The sequence below is a fragment of the Parambassis ranga genome, chromosome 17, assembly GCF_900634625.1.
Source record: "Parambassis ranga chromosome 17, fParRan2.1, whole genome shotgun sequence".
NCBI lineage: Eukaryota > Metazoa > Chordata > Actinopteri > Ambassidae > Parambassis > Parambassis ranga.
Genome location: NC_041037.1, coordinates 13,796,388 through 13,819,987, shown reverse-complemented (window position 1 = coordinate 13,819,987; position 23,600 = coordinate 13,796,388). Strand labels below are relative to the sequence as shown.

The 23,600-nt window shown below is 40.6% G+C and overlaps 3 protein-coding genes and 1 pseudogene across 4 annotated transcripts; 2 read left to right on the top strand and 2 right to left on the bottom strand.

Moving 5' to 3' along the window:
* Window positions 1–6,979: 6,979 nt before the first annotated feature.
* Window positions 6,980–8,690, bottom strand: rps28 (ribosomal protein S28). Of its 2 annotated transcripts, none has more exons than XM_028428661.1 (4): window positions 8,620–8,690; window positions 8,271–8,318; window positions 7,570–7,715; window positions 6,980–7,105 (listed from the first exon to the last, which is right to left on the bottom strand). In XM_028428661.1, exons 1-3 carry the CDS (start codon window positions 8,656–8,658, stop codon window positions 7,593–7,595), a joined length of 210 nt encoding a protein of 69 aa, XP_028284462.1. In that variant the 5' UTR covers window positions 8,659–8,690; the 3' UTR covers window positions 6,980–7,105; window positions 7,570–7,592. The 2 variants fall into 2 exon arrangements, with proteins under 2 accessions (XP_028284462.1, XP_028284461.1); XM_028428660.1 differs by having other exon boundaries at window positions 7,593–7,715.
* A 1,159-nt stretch (window positions 8,691–9,849) lies between these two features.
* Window positions 9,850–13,015, top strand: LOC114449690 (potassium voltage-gated channel subfamily V member 2). Its single transcript, XM_028427511.1, has 4 exons — window positions 9,850–10,382; window positions 10,474–11,107; window positions 11,345–11,470; window positions 12,698–13,015. Exons 1-4 carry the CDS (start codon window positions 9,850–9,852, stop codon window positions 13,013–13,015), a joined length of 1,611 nt encoding a protein of 536 aa, XP_028283312.1.
* Window positions 13,016–15,946: 2,931 nt separating this feature from the next.
* insl3 (insulin-like 3 (Leydig cell)) lies at window positions 15,947–16,433 on the top strand. Its single transcript, XM_028428654.1, has 2 exons — window positions 15,947–16,139; window positions 16,231–16,433. The coding sequence occupies exons 1-2, from the start codon at window positions 15,947–15,949 to the stop codon at window positions 16,431–16,433; spliced, it is 396 nt and encodes a 131-aa protein (XP_028284455.1).
* Window positions 16,434–16,965: 532 nt separating this feature from the next.
* LOC114450507 (natural resistance-associated macrophage protein 2-like) lies at window positions 16,966–22,668 on the bottom strand (annotated as a pseudogene).
* Between the last annotated feature and the right edge of the window lie 932 nt (window positions 22,669–23,600).

Below are 23,600 nucleotides of genomic sequence, written 5' to 3'. Positions count from 1 at the left end.
GGACAGCCACGTGACACACTACTGCCTCCCAGTGGTCCAAATTAAAAACATCACTTTACTGTATTATTACCCCCAAGAACTGCATACTGCTGCACATAACCTGCAGTTAGCTTTTAGCCTGCAGCTGTACTCCGAGACGAGGTGTGACTTGTTTCACCTCTGGTTTGGACCAATGCAAACAGGCCCGGGCAGGGAGAGCAGAGCTGAGAGGATATGAGATATTTCCTGTCTGACATGCAGGAGAACTCTCAGATTCTCTCACACACATGAACTTTGAATCCCTAAAGAGGTCACTTTAGAATCATATGTACCCCCCCCCCCCTTTCAAAAACACTTTGATATAAGACAACACGTACAGGGCCATCTTCTTTTCCTTTCTTTACATCACATGCTAAATTTACACACACACACATGTGCTGCATGACATGCATGTTCTTTAACATGTGGTTCACTGACCGCTGTGAAATTTTTCTCAGAATGGATATAACAAGCAAACTCCCGCTGACAGACGACCCGGGTGAGTCTTTTCTTAGACAGACTCTGCTACATGCTCTTCCTTGCTCCTGCACTGAATGACCGTCCCAGCTGGCAGGAAGCAAAGAAAACTGTACAGAATGTACACATATTCCAGTTTGGAAAATTTAAATATGTATACACTGTGGCTGTATGTGTATGCTGGCAGCTCTTTATGGAGCTGGAAGTGATTTACTGTATCTATGCACACTGAACAAACACATGCTGGGCGTGTAAGACTGCAGACACTGTCAGACTTGATCCTCAGGCATAAGTGAACGCATGAGGTGAAACATTTCTTTTCTTCTCAGCACCAAGATGACCCGCTGACTGATACTTATGTATGACAACAGGACAGGTGATAACAAGGAGGTTACTCTGAGTTAAAACTGTCGAGTGACAGTGAAGAAAAAAAAAGAAAAATGAATGATTTTTCTTTCCCAGATTGTCACAAAAAAGATCATTGACTCTGTTATATGTGATGCTATAGACAGATGATGCTTAGCTTAGCTTAGCATAAAAGACAGGAAACAGGCAACCAGCTATCCCAGCTCCAAAAATAATGCAATATACATGATGAGGATCCCTGCTGTAAGTTACTGTTTATTTAAAAAACAAAAATCCATGGAGTCCAAAACAAGTTGCCAAGGTCAGGGAAGAATTCCATACTAGCTGTAAATACATCAAATGCATGTCTATAACGCCTGGGGATTCTGAGGAAGCTGTGGCCTCTAAACGAGCTCTCCAGAACCAAACCTTAAAAATGCATTCGCTGTTTAGTCTCCCCAGAGCTTCAGAGGACACAGCGCTGATTCTTCTTTGTCCCCAAAGTGAGCCCCTTGGTGTGCACCCCCAGCTATGGAGCCTGATTCCCACGAAGTCATTGGCCTCCTGTGGAATATTCAAGCACGCCATACCACAGTGTAAGTAAGTGCTTCAGGTCACTGGGTGTAGGTTACTGATCACAATGATACTTCTTCACCTGCCAATTAATTTTAATCAACAGGAGAGGAGGTGGAAGCAGGTCAGATGGAGGAGACACTTGAAGTGAAAAGGGATCTCACTGTGAAAGAGGCCTGTTCTGGGAAAGATGTGGGTATTGGCAGACGGCCTCTGTCGAGTGCTCAGCAGCTGGTGGTTTGGAGGAGGAAGAAGAAAAAAGGTTTGAATTACACAGTGTTCTCCAGGACAGTGGGAGTTCTGACCTACAGTAAGACTGTAACACTGCAGCTGTGTGCGCTTTAGCACTGACATTTCTGCAGAAATGCAGCTTTTATGTCTCCTATTCCTGCTGCAAGAAGGGAAATAACACTGTAAATTTGTCCAGAAACCAACAACCTTCTGAAAGAAATAACACCTCTAGTGTTAACAAGAGTCTAATCCTTCCCAAATATGACAGCTGGAGCCATGTCACCTAATGACAACTGAAGTAAGGGCCTGACTTAGATACACGTTCACAGTTTGTAAGGACAATCCATTCAAAAGAGCAAAATTAGACTACATGCTGGTAGGTAGATAAATGAATCCATTTACCAGTAGTTTGTGGTTTATGTGTTGCATTCAGTGTCAGGCCTGGTAAGCAGGGAGCAGCATGGAGGGCATCGATGAGTGATGGGGTTTGTGGATGAGGGTTGTAGAGGTTACTGCTAAATAAGGCCATTGGTGTGTTATAACACTGTGTCGAATCACACCAGAAGAAGGGGAAATATGTAGCATGACTGCAGCCACTTGGTGTGGGCATAAAAGGTGATCCTACTGAAGACAAAAAAACAGATGTTAGTGACATACCCAGCATCACATTGAAATGTGTAAAAGGGTCATTGGTCTGCTTTATTTGGCTTGGTTTGCTTTATTTTCCTGTTTCCTAGTTAGGTTTGGTATCACTTTTCTGATGTCTTCTGTTGCTGCTTGGTCAGATGTAGGTGGTTAGGGATTAGATTAATGTTTAAACCTTTTGACAGCTTTATCACTGAAATCATCTATGGACCAACGTGAACATTTTAGTGTCAAACTGAGGCACCATTGTGCATTTACAGAACTATCAGATGTCACACTGACCTCTGACCATCTGTTGAGCCACGGCATTAAAACCACAATAATCTCTAATGAGCGCCTTGATCCACGTTAATCTCAAATCCAGACTCCTAATTGAAATTGAGTGGCCTCAGAAAGTACTTTAGCTCATTTTTTTCTTAAGGCAGTTTTTGACACTTACACAAGTGATGGGTCAAATCTTCCGGGATTTTACATAGAGTAGGTTTTGATTTACTATTGACCCAGGTGTGGGTCCTTCGTGTGTGCAGCTCAGGGTTTTATTGCTGCATTGAGGTTTTCAACAGCTGTAATATTTCCTTAAACGAGTGCCGCTTTGTGCAGCAAAGTTGTATAAAATCAGAATGTGTACATGCAGTCAGACTAACCTGTTAAAAACAACCCAGAGGAGTGAAAAACAGATGTAGCATCAACACGGCCTCTTACCCTTATTTTTTTGGCTCATGTTGAGACTAAACGCTCGCCCAGCAGTGGTGAGCAACAGGTGTAACGTGCAGGCACTAAACAGGTCTGATCACATCACATTTTTTTACACAAGGCCACACCAGTATTTTCACCTCTGGAACAATACTTGGCTGTGTGAGCCGGTGTGTAGTGCCAAGTATGCGTTGTTGTTCCAGGGGACACAGTCCACGAAGCTGTGCTGTTGTGGTGCTGTTGTGGTGCTGTTGTTGTGGTGGTGGTAGTGTTTAGTAAGAGACGTGTTGAAAACAGCCTTCAGCATCAACAGGCTTTGTTATCATCAGCAGCTGACCAACCCTGTGTCACGTTCTCTGTCTGTTGGTGCACCTGCTGCTGGTGCAGTGAATCGTGAGAAAAACACATCTAAGTTGACGTATGCTTTGCAGGCGATGGAGCCTTCCATAAATAAATGGCGGGCTTGCTTTTCTGACCTTTGCACCTCAGAGTCCCCCATTTACACTTTAACTCACTTAAAGCGCATGAAGAATGTCCAAACTGTGTTTAGCTTCACTGCCATCCTTCCTGCTGCCGTCTCTTCATTTCTGGTTTTTAGTTTTTTTGTTTCTGCATTGAGTGTCGTTTCAGATGTTCCTCCTGCTATCCTACATGTGGTGAATAGTTATTTATCCCCACAGCAGTCAATGAGTGCTTTTAAAGACATTATTAGCCCTTACTGAGTGAGTGTGCCATCTAAGTTTTTCTCTCATTGCTGTGAGCTGTGAAAAACCTGAGCTAATAAGAATAGTGTGTGGCAAGGCTACTAAAGTTCAATAATCATGGAGGGACAGAGAGGGGCAGGGACTGACTTTGAGTTACCTCTGGGGTGACTTCTTTGGAGTCCTGGGGGCCCTATTCGTAAATTTGAGGTCCATGACCCGGGTCATAGTTGAGTTCAGAGTGTGTAAATCAGAGGCCTCTCTCTCCCTGTGGAGACTCCATGACCTCCCCGCTGCACATCCTGTCGCCCCAGCATGGGAGAAACAAAGCAAACCTTCTGCCAAGTTCCTCCATTTTCCAACATGTCCCTTAACACCAGTGTAAGGAGCTGCTGTGTCAAGTAGAAACTGCACAGGGTATCAGTCATAATCTTAAGAATCTGTGACCTGAGGTAAATTCTTTTAGAAATATTTAACCTAACAGTACTGTTATATCAAGTACAGCTGCATATATGAAGCAGGAGAAAAACAGCTGCACAGTCAAATCCAACAACAGTGTGCATGATGAAAACATTTTAAAGGCTTCATTCATCTTTTAGTTTAATAATGTTTTCTGCTGTGTAGAACTTGCTGACACAAAGTAGCCTAATGACACAAGTCCTACACTATATATATTTGTGTGTGTGTAAACATGTATATGTGTGTATGTATATATATATACACACATAAATATCTGTCCTAGTGCTGCAGATATCAGACAGTCAGACAGATCCACTGCTGCTGTTTTCTACTGGCTGAGTCAGACCTTGGTGGCATGCAGACAAACAAGGATCGGCCTTGGGGTGGATCCTGGGGTTTCTAACCTGGTATAGAGACAGGGGGGAGATGGTAAACACATGCCTCTCGTAGGTCTGGAGGGGTGGGTGGGTGGGGGGAGATGGAGCGGCGTGGAATCATGATGACAGCAGAGGCCAAGGTGACACTGGGTGTTTTCATGCAGCTGAGGGGCATATTTTGGAAAAACCTGTTTATGCACACAGACGGAGATAAATGCTGTTTATCCAGATTCAATTTCGAATGATTTATTTATTCGTTTTTCTGTCACCCGCTGCTCTCTCACTGTCTTATTACTTCTTCAGTTATTCAGCTGTCAAGTGCCTGCATGCTATCTCTCTCTCTCATAGCTAAATAGCTGCCAGGAATTAATTTGTGGCTTGGTGTCAAATTTCTGTGTTGGTTTCACTGACTTGTTGTTGCTACCCTAGTTGAGCCACACATGTTTTTATGACACAGGAAGCTGCAGAAGTATTAACCATGACAACCAAAAATAAAAACACAGCCCTTTTTATTTTTAAGTCTGTTTTTCACCACGCTGAAACACTACCACGATGTGGTTGGGCTTGGCTTTTCCTTGGTCGGGTTAGGATATGGCACAGTTTCATAGAGGAGGAGGCCGTGTTGTGATTTACTGCATAAGGACTCACAAAAAGTGACACTGTTTGCAAGACACAGCAAATTAATCAATGCTACACTGTGATAACCAATCACACAAATCATTTTAACATCATCCTGTTTCAATTTAACTGAAAAGAGTTTTTTCACAAGTTAATCAGCTTATTTAATACATTTTTACATTTTTGGAGCACCTATTAGTATGGCTGCTTGTGACATCAAGTGAAATATATGCTGCACACAAGCAGGTCAGTTCATACCTGTGTGTAAAGTAGGTCAAAGTAAACTGGAAAATATAAGGTCATTAAACCTATAGTGTACACAAAGCAGCCAAAGAGCACATAACTCAAACTGAACTGCTTTCCTGTTCCAACAGCCACGCGTTCTTTAAGCTGGAATCCAGTCAAATACCTCTCTGCTAAAAAAAAAAAAAATAAGTAAATAAATATACCATATACTGCGGGACAGAGAAGTGCACAAGTGGAAAGAATTAGAAAATAAATATTCTCTAATATCTGTGGTTGTTCCACACTGCAGCATGAGTAATGAGGTGTAAAAGGCAAGAGGCAGAAAATATGTTACATGTTAGCGTACAGTTTGACAAAATGATACCCGACTGTTTACTCTACAGACTGAACAAGTATTTAGTCTGTAAGTGATGCTGCAGAAACTAATACCTGGCCCATGCTACCCTCTGCTGGACAGAATGCATACTCCACAACTGGGTGCTAAAATGTTCCTTCTCTTAAGATTAAGATTTACTTTATTAATCCCTGTGGGAAAATTGAGTTGTAGTAGCAGCATTTTAAAGGGATAAATACAATAAACACAGCAACAGAACATGTGGAGCATCCTGCTGCAGACATTGAAGGACCTGAGTCTCCTCAGGATGTACAGTCTGCTCATGCCCTTCTTGTACACAGCCTCAGTGTTTGTGGACCACTCCAGTTTATTGTCCAGTTGGACCCCCAGGAACTTGTAAGATGAGACTATGTCCACATCTTTCCCACTGATACAGACTGGGAAGGGCCGGGGCTTATCCCTGCTGTAGTCCACCACCATCTCCTTTGTCTTGGCCACGTTCAGCTGCAGGTGATTCTCCCCACACCACCTGACAAAACACTCCACAAGGCCCCTGTACTCATCCTCCCGTCCGTTCTCCACACACCCAACTATGGCTGTGTCATCCGAGTACTTCTGAAGGTAACAGGTCTCAGAGCAGTACTGGAAGTCAGCTGTGTAGGTGGTGAATAAAATGGGAGACAGCACAGTTCCTTGAGGAGCCCCAGTGTTGCTGGTCAGGGTGTCAGACACACAGCTCTGCACTCTCACAACCTGTGGTCAGCCTGTCAGGTAGTCCTCAATCCACAAGAGTAGGGGGACCACTTATTGGTGGAACCAGATGTCAGTTACATGTGATGAGCTTAAATTGCAAGAATATCAACATCAACTCATACACACAGCAGTGCAGGAGCACTGCCAAGTTGTAATTTGCCCTTATGCTCACTTAAAAATAAACCTGCTCTTGTTTCAGTTGGCAGAGATTATTATTTACTGCCTCTGCACCAACATGATATTAATCTGATACTATTATGGAGTCCAAGCTTTTTTAACATTTAACATTTGATCTGACACTTGGAGTCTATTTTACTGTTGTCCTGTATGTGCCTGTAGCCCATAGTTATGCAGTTTAGAAAAACCAGATTTCAACTTAATTACTGAAGATTATGTCCAATGTTCAGCACTTTTTTACATCTTAAACAAGTCAATAACAAAAAGTCAGTTAGCAGTGAGAGCCAACTACTCACAAATAACTGGCATTAAATAAAAACAAGACTTCCAAACATGTCTCAATACCCAAATTTATTTCAAAACATCTGAACAACTTGCAATATAATCCATTGCTGGCGGAACTAAGGTCATCTTCTGCTCCACAGCGACGGATCGGCACCTCAGAGTTTCTGCGGGCACTGTGAAGACAAGAGATCAAACACTTGATTCTACTTGTTTACCTGGACAGTATGAGAGATCAATGTATCAGCAGAGTGACAAACTCATGTTATGCATTTACAGCTACATTTGGGCACGTTTCAGGCTGTGCCAATAGGAAAAATAACCTTTTCACACCAGAAAGTGAGTCGCAGCAATTCAGCAACATATAACTGTATCATTAAAACCAATCTACCTAATTGTCTTGGTGGACCTGTCCCTGTGAGGGCTGGTGTGGATATGCATATTGGAACAAGACATGAGCCCTGGCAGAACCCACAAATACATTCAAATATTGTTGTCTCTATGAAGGTCTGTATGTATGTTAACTTTACAGAAGTGTAAATTCAAGGACTGCCTACAAGATTTTCAAAATACTGAAACCTCTTTTAAGTCTTGTAAAACCAAGTTTATTTTTTAAAATCCGATTAAAGGATAACGTCACCTTGTCCATCACACTGCTCTCACCTATCGCAGCCTTCTGGCTTCTCTTTCAGACTCCAGGAGTGTCAGCACATCTCCTTCTCTGACTGGGCCCTTCACATTTCTGATGATAGAGCGGTTGCTGTCATCCATGAACTCAACACGGACCTGAGGGGAAACATTCAAAAACTACATTATCATCACATTATTCAGTTTGATCATGTCCTTAATGACAAGTGAACTCTCACATGGTTGTCTGCTTACACAGATAACCTCACATTTGACAGTAATTTGCTTAATTTGTAAGGCAATGCTTGGTGCCAGATTCTTCAAAGTTAGAATTTGCTCCTTTTTTATTTATATTAACTTTTTTATCATTTAATTAAATGGCTGGAAAAACAGTCTAAAGATAAAAATTTGTAGTTTGCCAAATAGTGGCCATCTGTCGTTATTTTAATTCATCATTATGGTTTAATATATAATGAATAGTGACTTTATTAGATAATTATTGGACAGAATAAGCAATACTATGACAAACGGATCATTATAGCGCCTTTGCTTCACAAACATATTTTTATTACAATGAAAAGCTTTCTTGTCACCAAACTTTCACTTCAACACAGGTCACACACAGGTATTATCTATAACATTTAAAAACAAGCCTCTCCTCTGCTCCTGAACTCCGTAAATTGTATCAGTTGTGCGTTAGCCACGTTAGCATACCTGTGTACATTGTCCCTGGGAACCAGTTCTTCCGAGCACCTTGGTGACCTGAAAGGAACGTAAAGTTGTACATTAATATCACAGATTTAGAAATATGTCGTATTTTTATGACGTGACGAAAAAAAGCCCAAATGAGCTTCCAAAAGGCTAACACTGAGGCAGCTAGCCAACACCGCGGCATGAGCAGGCCTCCATGATAGAGGCACGAGAGCAGAAGAGCCGCTCGCTATTTGGCAAATAAATGTGAACTTAGCATCAACGTTTTAGCACCGGCCGAAACGTGATACATTAAGGTAACAGTCTATCCGCATAAATGTGTTTACTTTTACAATATTACGTATTTTCTTACTCTTGCAAGCTTGATCGGCTGCACGCGGCTGGCGTCCATGTTGTCAGGTTAGACCGGAAAGGAAGTCACGTGGTGCACGGATACCATATATAGCAACTGAAATCCTTATGCTTGTTAAATTTTTAGTATTTTGTTTTAAATATAGTAAAAACATTAACAGATAAACCCAAATATACACATCAAGAACGGACATTAAACAGTTTAATAAATATAGAAATCTCATTTTATTTACGTTCTTACTTCCTTTTCCGGCGTAGTGGGCGATACCATTCACAGGCGCAGCAAGGGCAAAACCATTATTCACTGTGCAGTATTAACTTTATACTCTGCGGATACACAGTAGATTCGTAGGATTTTCCATTGCTTCCAGGCCAATAAGCTATTGATTTTTTTATTTACTAGAAGTCTCTTTAACTGGGAAAACAATAAACCCCAACATACAATACATATACATTAATCCTCATGTTTCTTTATTTTTGCAGCATTTTTTATTTTTCTGTGCACTTTTTGGGCAGTACTGTATATATTTATTTATTTATTTATGTGTATGTTTATGTGTTTATTTTGTGTATATTTATGATTCAAAACTTTAATTTGACAAATTCTTATTGAAATGGGCACAGAGTACTTGTTCTATTGAACTACTAAAGAAATCTCTGACATCAGGGATTAAGATATCACTGAGGAGAATGCATATAAGGCTTTGTTCACCATGCACAGAAAACGGAGGGAACACATGCATCCAAGCTTATTTTACATATTCAGCAAAAGGTCAAAAGCAATACAGCTAGAGATACTTGTCTAATCTACCTGTAGCATAGCATGAACATCCTGTGGGAAGGCTCTCTGAGCCTCGTTAGCAATGCAATACTGTCATCACAGCACTCTCTCTGGCTATCCTCCTCTCTCAGAACTCAAAGCCTTAAATCACAACACTAATCCTTGTGAACAGTATTTTTAACTTGCGTTGGGACAGAAAGAACAGCAATAGGATTAGAGAATCAGTGAAGAGGCTGAATCCCTAACTCATGCAGTTGATCTTCTTGCACGCTGACTGAAAAGCACGGAAGCTTTCTTTTATTTTTATTCCCGAAAGCATCGGTTTCAGACAACAATACTTTTGCTTTAATGGAGACCTTGTGGAATATTGTTGTTACTGATTTGCATTTACTTGAATAAGACTTGGAACCAAACTCTTCACTTTTGAAAGTTGTCTAAGGAGTGGTCACGATGGCCACAATAAAGCCTAAGTTGAAAGTGCTGAAAAAGCGTCGCTCAAGCCTTTTTGCATCCATAAAACGGGATGTAAGCTTCTCACAAAGCATTGATGAGAAGGAGAATGAATTCCCTTTTTCACAGGACAGCTTGGTGAAACCATGGACATCTATGGACAATCTTGATGCTCCCAATGAAAATGAAGGTGGACGGAAAGAGCAGCTTGCACCAAACCCATGGAATGTAAATATTGTCAACTTGAACGTGGGTGGAAAGGTGTTTCACATCCCCAAACAGTTGGTCCTTCGATACCCGAAAACCAGGATTGGAGTTCTGGCTCTCTGCAATGATCCAGCTAAGCGTATGACGCTCTGTGATGATTACAATGTTCAGAGCAATGAGTTCTTTTTTGACAGGGACCCCATGTTTTTCCACTACATATTTCACTTCTACTGCAGTAATGTCATGTGGGTGATGGATAGTCTTTGCCCAGTCAACTTTGAGGAAGAGATGTCATTCTGGGGGCTCAAACTCAAGGACACTCCAAGGTCTGTTGTAGTTAGTCACTGTGCTTTTCATGGCTTGGTCTGTGTCATGATAATGGTTTAATAGTAGTAAAGCTCTTCCTCTTCTTCTTAGGTGCTGCCGCATTCTGTTTGAGGAGAAACTGGACGACATCAGAGACCAGCTGAAGGTCAACCAGGAGCTGATTGATGAGATTAAGCCGCACCAGGATGATGAGGGCTACAAGTCCATGTTTTGTGGAGCTTTCCGGAAAGCCCTCTGGGACCTGATGGAGAATCCATATTCCTCCTTGTCAGCCAAAGCCTTTGCTGTGTTTTCAAGTCTCTTTGTGCTCATCTCTATTGTTGCCATGACAATGAATACAGTCAATGAACTAAGGGCATACAAACTTGCAGGCAGAACCTACATGGAATGGGTAGAAGTTAGTTCGATCCTCTTCTTTACTTTGGAGTACTTTTTGCGGCTGTTCACCACATCCAACATCAAACACTTTGTAAAGAGCGCCCTAAACTTTGTTGACCTGGTGGCTGTCATGCCGTACTTCATCCAGATCCTGTTTGAGGTGTTTGTCATAGATTCAGAAGATGCAGGGGCACAGGAAGACCTGAAGACCATGTCAAGAGTCAGTAAAGTCAGCAAGGTGCTCAAGGTGATCAAGTTGATGCGCATCTTCCGTATCCTGAAGCTCGCCCGGCACTCCACCGGCATGAGGGCATTTGGTTTCACCATCCGCCAGTGCTCAGAGCAGGTATGGAGGAATTTTTAAATGATCTAACACCTGCTATAAAAACACACAAATATTTCCCTCATGTTCCTTGTTTCTTGTTCACAGAAACTGTAACTTAATAAGAGTGATTATTGTTTTCTATCTTACTGTATCTTATTTATACAAACTTCAAATCATATTTATATAGAACTCATACTACTCTGCCATATGACTTAATGAATTGCCTAATTAACTTGGCATCCCACTGTTACACTTCAGGTGTGCTGTCTGTTTCTGTTCATTGCCATGGGCATCTTCACCTTCTCTGCTCTGATGCATTCTGTGGAGGTGGATCAGCCTGGGACGCCATTCAGCAGCATACCAGATGCATGGTGGTGGGCTGCAGTGAGTATAAAACTTCAATTTGTGCACAATACATTGCTAAAATAGTGTGTATAGGTGGCCCTGTGTGTAATCAAATTCTGCAAATGGCAAGAGTGTAACTTATATTAGTGAGCATAACAAATATGCAGATGCAGTTTTATATGACTTGAATTGATATTTATATAAGAGAGCTATAAGAGAGTTGCCCCACTCTTCAGGTCAATAAATGTTGTACAGCTTGTGAGCTGTAGTCAGCTCTTATGGCTGCCGCTCTTCTTCCGGATCAATTAACTGACTTGGGTATGTTGGTAAGCTCTTCCTCCTGCCAGTGAAGAGGAGCTCATTCACAGGGGTGTGCCAGTATGATCAAACAGTACAGTGTATTTCGGGTGTCAAGGCTTAGGCCTAGCAGGGATTTGTGCTGCCTGCCGAGTCACATCAAGACAAAGGTGCAGAGTCATGTTGTGGGGTCAAGAAGCGGTGAGCTTGTGATGGTGTTCAAGGGTTTTTGAGTTTTATTTCAGTAAATGAACGGTTAGCTACATTTGAAAATATATAAAAATGTTGTTTAACAGAAGACCTGAATCTACATTGTGTCATGATACTGCACAATAATTATGTTCATAAATACAGATTTGACCAAAGAGTACTTTGGTTTATTTACTAAGGTTTATGTCTTAAAAATAATAATAATTTATTAGCTTTGTGTACTGGTGGTCAATGTGTAGAAACAGACATTTGAAGAACATTTATGTTCAAAAGTCTCTACTAGAAATAAGCAGCCCTACAACCCAAAATTCTCCATTTTATTTCATGTTGTATGAACAAGCAAGATTCTTTAATAATAGGTGATTATGTGTAGAGGTCTATGGTCTGCTTTATTGTTCAGAATAACACATGTTATTGTGTATTAGTATAGGCTGTCAGCCCGATTCTCTGTGTTTTTTCCAGTTTCAGTTAAGAACTTGCTTTTTATTTATCTGGTAGCAGCTGTTAACTTATGTGTCTAATCCCCTGTAATACGCTGTAATGCGTCTCATTTGTAGCCAGACCCTGTGATTAAATTCAAGGGATGTAAATGAGATGCTCTACATTTCAAAACACCAAATGAGTTGTACAAAAAAATAATAATAATTTGAGGCCAAATGCTATTTTTAGAACAATAAGCAGGAAAGAAGCTTTAGAGTTCATGTTTCCTGTGTCTATTTGTGGAAATGTCTGACATAGCAGTCTCTTTTTTATCTGTAGGTGAGCATCTCTACTGTGGGTTATGGAGACGTTGTACCTATCTCCTATCTAGGCCGTTGCGTGGCTTTCGGCTGCATCTCCTTTGGCATCATCCTCAATGGCATGCCCATCTCTATTTTGTTCAACAAGTTCTCCGACTACTATGCCAAACTAAAGGAGCAGGAATACACATTCTCAAACACTGAGCGCAGCTTCCAGCTCAAGAAACGCCTGAGACGCAAGTTTAACAAATGCTTCAAGCCCACACCAGAGGACTCTGATGATGAGGTACACTATCGGCCCAGTGGCAGGCAAAATATCCATGAGATTGAGGAATAAGAAGAGCCGCCCAGTTGTGACATTGCTAACCCTAAATGGCCTTATCACTCATGGGTCTAGAAAGTATAAGACCCCATCTGCCTCCAGCCCTGAGCCTGGGGTGGGGGTGGGGGGGTGGAAACAGCAGCAAGTTGAGATAATCTCTAAGCCTCTGCTTTGCACTAACTACTGTTTGCTGAGGCTGATGACTCCTCTGTCAAATGAACAAGATGCGTGCACTGGACAGTTTCTATGAATAGCACCCAGCTGCAGCCATTTTCTGAAATAGATGTTTGACACAAGGAGGTCAAGTAGTAACACTATTAGAGATCGCTTTAAGGAAGAAAAACTGCATTCAGTGGAAGTGCTATTAATAATCAATTCTGGACAAACTTCACATACTCGATATTCTGCACAAAAGACATTTTGACGAAAACGTTTAGCCAGAACCAGCCATTTACAAACCATCGTCTACCTTTGTAGAAATACAGAAAAAGTTTGACATCATCAGCGTTAAGCTCTTCAGGGCACGTGCATTGTGTGTAAGCAAAGTGGCTCTCTTTAAAAAACACACACCAGTCAATCACTGTGGTCTTGAAAGCACCAAAACAGGAGAAGAGGTCTAGCAGGAGGTGTGTCAGTAGCGATCAAGAGCCGCAGTATAATTTTGTTGTCATGGATTACCAGGATTTGCGCTTATGCCTCCTGCCTGGTCAGACAGGGCTAAAAGTCAATTACGTACTGTGCTATTTTGGTAGCACAGAGGATCAGATCAGGTCTCTACACTAAGGCCCTATTTAAGTGCTTACAAGCTGATCTAATGGATGATTGTTTGACATACGATGTATTCCTTAAGTTGGACTGTTTTTGTTCTTATTCACACACAAATAACAGCACTGATAATTGTCATGTAGAAGCTCTGTATTTGGAAAACTCTGCAGGAACAGAGAACTGTGAAAATCTGTCATTGACCCTCAGATGTCAGGATCAAGCTTGGCCAGCCCTGCAGTCAAACTGTCCTTGCACTGTGCTGCTAGCTCATTGGCTAAGTGTATTATTAATGTATTATCCGACCCCAAACGTACTTTACATGCCCTGTTTTTTATGCAAGGATGAGAATTGAAGATAGAGATCAAATTCTGTTTTTTGACTGAGATTTTTTGACAGTGCAAAAATATTTTTGAAGGCTAATGTTTTTTTTCTGTGTCCAGTTTATGTTTGTATTTTAAGCAAAAACAGTAAGATACGGTTTTAAATGATCGAGGTGTGACTGCACCCTGTTTGATATATTTCTAATGCTCACTAATTCCAGTGTTTTCTGAGATAAGTAAGAGACACACAAAACACACCACAAATAATCAGCACAGTCACACATACAACAGAAAATGTCATTGTATATCACAATATGTAAATTCTCATTACCTGTCAAACATAAACTCAAATAAAAAGAATAAAAATTCTTCTCAGAAAAGCATTTTTGTGAACTCAGTCTGTTAGCTGCACTTAGATGATAACTTTCAGTGCCTGCTGCCTGTCTAATTGTATTAACAGGATATAATAAAGGGAGAGATACCAGTGGTTAAATAGTGTCCTCCCCATCAATTAACACTCATGCGACTCAGCCAACCAATAGAAATAGACACAGTCAGGAAGGATGTTTAAAGGACCAGTGTCCGGGATTTAGTGACATCTAGTGGTGAGGTGATTGCAACCACATTTAGCACCCCTCTCTTTCCAAGGAATATGTGATATGGAGTAGAATAGACAACTAAACTAAGACAAAAGAAATAAGAAAAGAAAGAAAGAAAGAAAGAAGAAGAAACTTACTTTAAGCTTAGAAAAAATAAATAAAATAGCAAAATAAGCAAAAACTGTGCACAGAGGTGCATTAGTTATGCATTACTTTCAAAGAGGGAGAACATTCAGAATGTGCAGATGTGTTTACTTTGTATAAACATGGGATAAATATGAATAATATTACAAAAATAAATTAATAAATGTAATAATTCAAAAGGTGTAGAACACTCATAAACAGCATCTGTGCACAGTCTACAATAAATGCTGTGCAAGAGTCAGTTAAGGTGAAAGGAGTAAACAAGACTGGTGTCTCATTCTCGGCACAGCAGCTGAGAGTAATAAACCCGTCATGCTTACCAGCGATATCCTTATTAGAGGTTAGAATGTTAATCATAGCCAGAAGTGCATTGTAGACGTAAAAGTGCCATCTTTCATATTTTTTCACCAGCTGTGGAAATGTTTAACAGCCATCCGTGTCATGATAATGGCTTTAGTGCAGCCTGAGGTGACCATGTGTGTGAATAGTTGCGTCAATATCCTTGACATCTTTCGCTGTCTCACTCTCTTCCAATTAGTTGCCATCCTTCAAGATGTGTTGAGATAAGGTGAAAAAGTAACTGATATTGCAGGGGAAATGGTTCAGTTTAAAAACAATCATAGTTAAACTGCTGAAGGCTAATCTAAAACATCCATACAAAACAATAAGACATGACACAAAAACCACAATAAGGTCTGTAAGCACAAGGTTCAGCATACTTTGAACAAACTGAGGTGTATATGTTGTTCCACAGAACTCAGTGATGCCCTCGTGAGTCTCAATAACCCCAGATGTTCCTCACAAACTGCTGTAATGTATTTAATAACGTGCTGTAGATCAGTGTCAGAGCAGGTCTTTATCTCAATGAGAGTTTCAGCCTTGAGACTTCACATCACTTTCATACTTAGCTCCAGATCAGGACATGCTTTTCCCTCACCAAGGCTGAATACATCTTTCGAACAATCTGTGGCCTCAGCATATTTGAAAGCAGCACCAGGGGTTCACACACTCCGACTATATAAACCCCCTCACGTTCACCTCATAAGTCACCAAAAACGCTCTCATACATTCGTTTTCTGCCTCTGCTGATCAACCGAGGATTGGTGACATATCACACAATGTCTGCCGCTAAGTGCTTGGCGTCTCTGATGGTGGTGCTGGTGGCCGCAGCGTGTGTGGTCCATGCGGAGGAGAGGATTAAGATGTGTGGGAGAGACCTGATACGTCTGGCCGTCTCATCCTGTGGTAACTCTCGATTAAAGAGAAGCATCCCAGACGCAGAAGTGGATCAACATCAATACACTCCCCACGGTAAGTACTTTACTTTAAACATCTTTATGATGTTTTTTTTGCACAAATTTCCAGAATTACCTCTAAATATTGGATGTATTACCTCACACAGGGGCCCAGGACGCCTCCTTAGAGGAGCACCAGGCCCCAGAGACAGACGCTATTCTTCCACAGTCTGATGAGGAGAATGATGCCTCGACTGTGGCTCCTCACTGGTACCCCATGTCCTCTCGGATGAGACGGGCTGCTGGAAAAATATCTGATATATGCTGCGAGAAAGGATGCAGCATGAAAGAGCTGATTCAGTTTTGTTAAACACTGGGGCAAATATCTGTGCTTGGAGGTTAAAAATGACCATGGCCATGTTACCTAATGTTTGAGAAATCATGTAGAAATATGTTTGTAACATTTCCACTGATGTAGCAGACACAGCAATAGTTATTTTATTTTGTCTTATATTAACTTATTCAAGTGCATGTTGTAAAAAATGCTACATTAACTAGTCCCCCCCTATGAGAAATAAATATTTTGATGATCATAAAGAAGTTTAAGAAGCATTTTTTCCTCAAGCTTTTGGATCAACCTGATCAATGCACAGATCCAAAATGGCAAGCCAGGATATCATGCTTTTTTATTTGGATTGTGCAGACAGGAAGCAAAGGAAGTCCAGCAGCAGTGTTTAAGACAGTAAACTCTGAATTTTCTGAAGAAACTAACCTTGAAATTGCAAATGTACGCTTTGAGTAAAAAGCCAGTGTGAGCCTGACAGAGCTAAATCAGATTGAGTCTATTTCCTTCAGTGACACAAAAACAGAAATAATATCTGTAACCCGGACAGGAGGGTGTCATTCTTTCAATGGATAATCAAATGTGCTGCTGATTATCTGCACTCTATACTGCTGTCTGCACTAAATGACTTGGTAAATTAGTTTTAATTGGGGAGGGATTGATTGTTTTGTACAAACAATTAATTTTCTGTGTAATTGCTTTTATTTGCTGCATTATCAGAGAAGAAGACAAGATAAATGTCACATAAGGATGAGCCTGTTACAGCAAATCTGTGTGGAATGAACCACTTTGTAGATTTCATGGGGCCGGACAGATGACCTCTAGTCTTGTAAAGCACTGACACAGACTTTCAGGTCAATAGATGGTGCTCCTGCATTAATACGACAATATTACATGAAAACCTGAGACCTTTACTGTGCGTAAATGTTACCTGACCAGCTTCATTTGCAGCGTTCTTATTGGTTAATATATGTACATCTTACTTGAACATTGCTCAGTTAGGTGCTTCAGTAGAGTTTCATACAGAGAGCACAGTCTAAATATAAACTTGCACTTCACAGTCTTGTATCTTCATGAAAAATGTTGGTAGTGTTGGGTGGAGCTCATTCACAACATGAGCATCATCACCACCTCCATGACTTTACTGAAGATTTGGACACATTAGTTACAGTATGTTGTCTTACTGAGACAAAAAGCTGTTTAACTCTATCTGCATTTAGCCAGTGCTGACTCGGAATGGATCACAACTTTTGGCACTTAGTCATTCACAGCTGCTATTAAAGCATAATTCAATGCATGTAAATAGGTTTTTAATTATGTTTATGGTTTTTATAAAACCAGCGATGTAATCTTTAAAACGAACCTCTGTGAAATTCAAAAATGAATGGTGGAATCTGCCATCCGTCAGCCACACGCACTTTTATTCAATTCTTCTTCAGAGCCTCCGACCCCCCAAAATTCATGGACATGTCTACAGCCCTCCTCAGAGTGGCAGGGCCTCAAGGATCAGGTAAAGATCAAAGCTCTATGTTAGACGAAGCCAGACAGGCACCTCATAAAGGGGCATCTTAATGTGGTCCTGTGGCTGACCCAGGACTTGAAGAAGGAGGATGACGAGGAGACATCTGACAATGAATACATTGGATTTGAATGGCTTACTTCACCTTTAGCTGAAGTTTTATTGTTGATACAAATATATCAAATATTTGCATTTCTCAGACTTTTGCCTTGCCCTCATGCTATGAACTACTAAGTGCCACATTCACAGACAATTAATTGTTACAACAGAGTGCAGTCTAAGCACTGTGATTTGTCAGCTGTAGTAGTTTAAAGTGAGAACAAGATGACTTCTGAGGGTCACTTGGAATTATGCTTTACATAAATAAATAATTACAACTCCCTGATCTTTAATAAAAAGTGTCTGTCTTCATAGCAGTTAAAATATCTGCTAAAAGTCTTTTAGCTATCATAACCATATGTTGTAATAGGACATTGTTAGAGAATACAATTCCAACATTTTGAATCTGTACATGTACAAAAAGAGCTTGGTATCACAAAATGAGACAAACAAACAAAAAAAGTTCAAAGCTCTAAGTACCATAAAGGACTGAAACCACTCATGCACACTTCACTGTTCATGTCAATCAGAGGCTCCGACAGTCTGATTACTGAGGCACTAATGACTAATGATGACGGAACTTTCATTTTTTTTTTAAACAGAGCACTTTCCTTCACTATTAATGCGCAAATAAGGGACTGTATCCCTAACCCTAACCCTTAATCACATTATTACAGCAGCTTTCACAAGGCAGCTACACACCAGTCTTCTAAATGACATTCAGCCAATAATGGTCCATCTTTCACCCCATTATCATCATCATCATCAACGTCATCATCATCATCATCATCATCATCATCACTAATTTCATTGTGAGCTTTTTAGTCTCTAAGAAATGTTTATGAATTGTTAGATATTCAGATCCAGTCAATCAAACTGCTACACACAATATGTAGCCCCACACAAAATAATGATGTGATTAGCATTACTGTCGTATTCAGCTCTAGGAGTTGTACTCAGACTGCTCCTCTGTCAACAGAGCAGGTTGATTGCTTACCCTGCTGCCAAAGTCCAGACAGGAAACCCCCAGGGCAACCAGACAGTGCCATAACTGCAGACAACCAGGAAAGAGCAAGAAATATTTATACAAAAATATTTACAAAATGATGCTACAACCCTCTCTTACGATGAAAGTAAGACAATAACAAAGTGCAGCATATGGTTGGAATCTTACTCACCAGGTAGAATACAAGGACTATATAGGGTATGAAGATAAGAGCAACAGTGACGTAGACAGGCACACTGTTGAGCGCTGTCACATAAACCACCACAAAGTACATGTTGATTGCACAAATCCCCAAGATAACAATGCCTCCCAAAATCTTCCACATCCTAGAGAGAAAAGACACTTTATCAGACCATGGGGATTACTGAACTTACTTTTGTTTTGATTGACAGCATGTAAAGACTACAGCACATTCATGGCAGTTTGTATTATTACAAGATATCAACAACTAAGAAACATTTCACTCACAATTTATTGGCAAAGTCATTCATTATGGACGTTAAACTGGTGAAGGTCAGAATTGGAATCAAAGCAAATGGAAGCTGTTGGATGAGAAAAGAAAAATACAGTGAATACTTCACAAGGTAAGTACTACACAAAAGGAGCAGTAAATATGGCATATGTCAATAAATGCCTTAAAACGTGGACTTTTTAATCACATCCTGACCTGTATGCTTTGAATGACATTGAGGAGGTCATTCATCAGTGTCAGATGCTCAACATCTTTGAAAATGGCTACCAGCAGTGTAGGCATGATGGCGATGGAGCGGGTCAGCAGCACTCGTGCAAAACGAGTACACCGCAAGTTCCAGAAGCCCTTAGCAAACATGAGTGTCACACATGATGGTTTTTTTTGTAAAGCTACACACAATACAATACATTGATATACTGTATACACAGTAGGTGGTCTCACCTCCATCACAAACTGCCCAGAGTAAGTGCCTGTCATGGTTGAGCTCTGTCCAGCTGCCAGAATCCCTATAGCCCAGATGTAGAGAGCTGCAGGGCCAAAGAAACAGCCCAGGACCACTCCCTGAACAGATAAAGTAACATCAAGTCATCTAATTCTCCATCTGCAAATTAATCCCTATCGATTGTTTAATACAACAGAGGTATAACAGAGGTGGGTGATTATCATCAAAGCCACACAGGAAAGAGAAAATAACATTCTTTATTTTATCAAGTGTGAAGAGTTTTAAACATTTATGGCACTAGTAATGCTAACCAGACATACCCCTTTGTAAATGTCCACGTCCAGTGTGGCATTGTTGAGAGGGAAGAGATTTGAGAGGGGACTGCCTGTTGCATTGCACTGCTCATTCTGTAATTAGTGAACATGTCGTTTTCAAAAACTTGGCACTGTGTGCTCACACTTCATCGTTTCAAAATGACAAATGCAAGCTTCAATGGTGCTCTGTATATATTCTTCACACTGTTTACTCACCACCATCATATTAGTTTTATTGTAGAAGGCCTCAGCAAAGACTGCAACAACGAAGACATTGATGAGGAAGGAGATGAAGAGTGCAATGGATGACTCAATGAAGAAGTACTTGTTAGCTTCCTTTACTTCCTTCTTATTCTGGCGATTAACTTCCCGAGACTGATTAATAATGGGGGAAAAAAATTTATTCAATTCTTAAGGACACTTAAGACACAGGTCTTAAAGGACATTCTTAAAGCAGCATTGTTTGAAGGGTCTAGTTTCTAACCTTGACCAGCGCTGAGTGCAGGTAAATGTTGTGGGGCATAATGACAGCACCTATAATTCCCACCGCCTGCTCCAGCTGCGAATGCCCACAGTTGGCACAGTTGGGTACAAACATCCCCTTTAGGAGCTGTCCTTGGTCTGGCTTTACTACCACATACTAAAGACAATAAACAATAGTCAAACATGTTAAGCAGCCACAAACTGCATTAAAACAAGACGGAAACTGTAAAAAGGATGGAAACTTGCCTCATAACCAAAACTAAGAGCCATTACGGTGATCAAAAAAAAAAGAAAGCTTCAAGTTTCCTCAGGCCTGCAGAGATTTAAGCATTTATCAACACTGGAAAGTATGAATCGAATCACATGAATGTAGATAAATAAAGGAGAATAGCACACCATATTTGTCAAAAAACAGGAACACAAATGTGTCAGTGATGGTGATGAGAACTCCTCCCCACAGTGGAATCCTGAGGAGAAAGAGAATAGTTTGTATTTTTGACCCATATGTTTTGTATCATTTAATAAACAGACATTTAAGATGTTTACCTGCCCACAGAGAGAAGGCTGAGAGCAATGGCACAGCCAATGACTTCCTGCATGTCTGAGCCAACGATTGCCAGTTCCACCATCAGCCAAAGGAATATTCGAGGTACCTGCACATAAATAATGACTTCAAATATTTACAGAATTTAAGAAATTGACATATAAACACAGGATTTTACAGGAAAACTGGGATCATGTTAATGAACAATAAGGCATACAGAGTTACGACAACATGAGGGTAAGGCTTACAGTGGGATACTGGCGATTGCAGACTTCAGCCAGGTGCATGCCTGTGACGACCCCAAGGCGTGCAGCTAACCCCTGCAACAGCAGCCCAATGACGGTGGCTCCAAGGAGCACCCACAGGAGCTGAGAAAGAATGAAAGGCAAACTCAGAACAGGACACTACATCCTGCATCCTTATGCTCACTGTGGACAATGTGCTGCAGCTGCAATACAATTGAAACAAGGTCCCTTTAAAATAAAACCACAACATAACCACAGCAGAATCACTTCCTCAAATATGGGATGAAAGGGTGCATTACTTTACTTTTATTCATCACCTGAAAGCCAGCTACAGCTCCAGACTGCAGATCTGACTCGATGTTTCCTGGATCCAAAAAAGCAATGCTCATCAAAAACCCTGGTCCAGTGAAGGCCCAGAGTTTACGGAAGCTAAAAACCTGTACGGGGAACACACACAGGACAATTTTAACTTTAAATCACAAAATATGAGCAGAGTGAGGTGGTACCTGGTTAACATCCTCTGGAATAGGCACCCTATCCCCAAGGTATGTGGAGAAAGGTTCATCCTGGTCCAGAGGTGGGGCAGGAGGAGAGATGGAACTGTACTGGTTTGTCTGAACTCCCCCGTCCCCTAAACAAACCACAGGAAAGAAAAACAAGAAGACTTATATACCAGAGAAGAGTAAATCTACCATTGAATAAAAAAAATGACAGGTTGGCAAAATATCAACAGGTCAGTTAATACTCACTTACTTAACGTAAGGGTTTACAGTCTATACATTTGGCACATACCTATCAGTGTTGCTAGGCTGAAAAAAGAATGTATTGTTCATTCTAAAACAGTGATTTATTTTAAAACTTTAAATTACATGTGTAAACTCAGTCAATATTATAGCACCACATTATTCAGATCTTAAACCCAAGCAAGTTTTAAGAGAAAACAAGAAAGGAAAAGGATTATATAAAAAAAACAACTTTACTCAAAAGCTATATATATAATTATATAAAGCAAGATATATAATTATTCTTTTTCCAACAAATCATTAATTATTTCTTCTTTGAATGCCTGTAGTATTCAGTGTGCTACTCACTCAATCTGGACGTCTCATTCTTTCCTCCCTCCATCTCCAACTCACTGCCAGTCCTAAAGTACACTGATGTCTAAACCATGTTCCTGCTTTTATATGACGCTGCTATGTATGCACGTCAATTACGGGCATGAGGATGTCAATAAAACAACAAATCCCACCCTTTACTCCCACAGTTGAGTTGGACCACAATAACCACAGCCACCAAAAGGCAAAAATGATCGAGTAAACCTCACATATAGTCCAAGATTAGAATAATCTCATCCCTGCATATATACAGGCAGAGAACGCATATGTAGCGCTGTTTGACATAACTGCTTTAGGACATGGTGAGTGTGGCTGTAACATGATGGCCATGTATCAGTTATGTTAAGCAGTTACCTTCCAGGAGGTCTCCTTCTTGCTCGGCCTTCTTTAGGACAGGCTGAGGGATGCCTGGGAACTTGAGAGATAAATATCAGCCTCCCTGCAGAAAGACAACAACAGTTAATGTAGCCTGAGTGAGAATGAAAAATGTGACTGTTAAAAATTATTTTCTTTAACCAAAGAGTAAAACAGTAAGGATCATTACTGCAACCAAATATTCCTTTAGGCCTTTAATAAAAAAACATCACATCAAGACATGATAATAAGCAAAATTAACATTAAGTCAAACAAAGGCAACAAGTGGCAACTACTCACATGAAAGCATTGACACCCCTGGTTTCACTTCTACTACTTGCATCATTTTTCCTCCTTATTGACACATAAATAAATAAATAAATAAATAAACTTAAGCCCCATAAAATAACTGTGCAGTGTCCTTTAAACAATATAATCTAATCGGGGTTAACATGCAAAATCATACCCAACAACAAAAAGAGAATTTGAAACACTAAGCATACATGTGCATGATGTGCTGCTGACTCCTGCACTGTGTGATGGATGGACACTGTGCATGTAGCCAGATCCAAAAAAAGTCTTTTCAGATAAATTGTCCATA

What these genes read in the sequence shown, in the direction of transcription:
- insl3 (XM_028428654.1), top strand. Translation starts at nt 15,947, where the DNA reads ATGTCTGCCGCTAAGTGCTTGGCGTCTCTGATGGTGGTGCTGGTGGCC. An exon ending in ACATCAATACACTCCCCACG is followed by an intron (nt 16,140 to 16,230) that starts GTAAGTACTTTA and finishes TACCTCACACAG; the next exon opens with GGGCCCAGGACGCCTCCTTA.
- rps28 (XM_028428661.1), bottom strand. Translation starts at nt 8,658, where the DNA reads ATGGACGCCAGCCGCGTGCAGCCGATCAAGCTTGCAAGA. An exon ending in AGCCGATCAAGCTTGCAAGA is followed by an intron (nt 8,319 to 8,619) that starts GTAAGAAAATAC and finishes CGTTCCTTTCAG; the next exon opens with GTCACCAAGGTGCTCGGAAG. An exon ending in CCCAGGGACAATGTACACAG is followed by an intron (nt 7,716 to 8,270) that starts GTATGCTAACGT and finishes GTTTCCCCTCAG; the next exon opens with GTCCGTGTTGAGTTCATGGA.
- LOC114449690 (XM_028427511.1), top strand. Translation starts at nt 9,850, where the DNA reads ATGGCCACAATAAAGCCTAAGTTGAAAGTGCTGAAAAAGCGTCGCTCA. An exon ending in AAACTCAAGGACACTCCAAG is followed by an intron (nt 10,383 to 10,473) that starts GTCTGTTGTAGT and finishes TCTTCTTCTTAG; the next exon opens with GTGCTGCCGCATTCTGTTTG. An exon ending in ATGCATGGTGGTGGGCTGCA is followed by an intron (nt 11,471 to 12,697) that starts GTGAGTATAAAA and finishes TTTTATCTGTAG; the next exon opens with GTGAGCATCTCTACTGTGGG.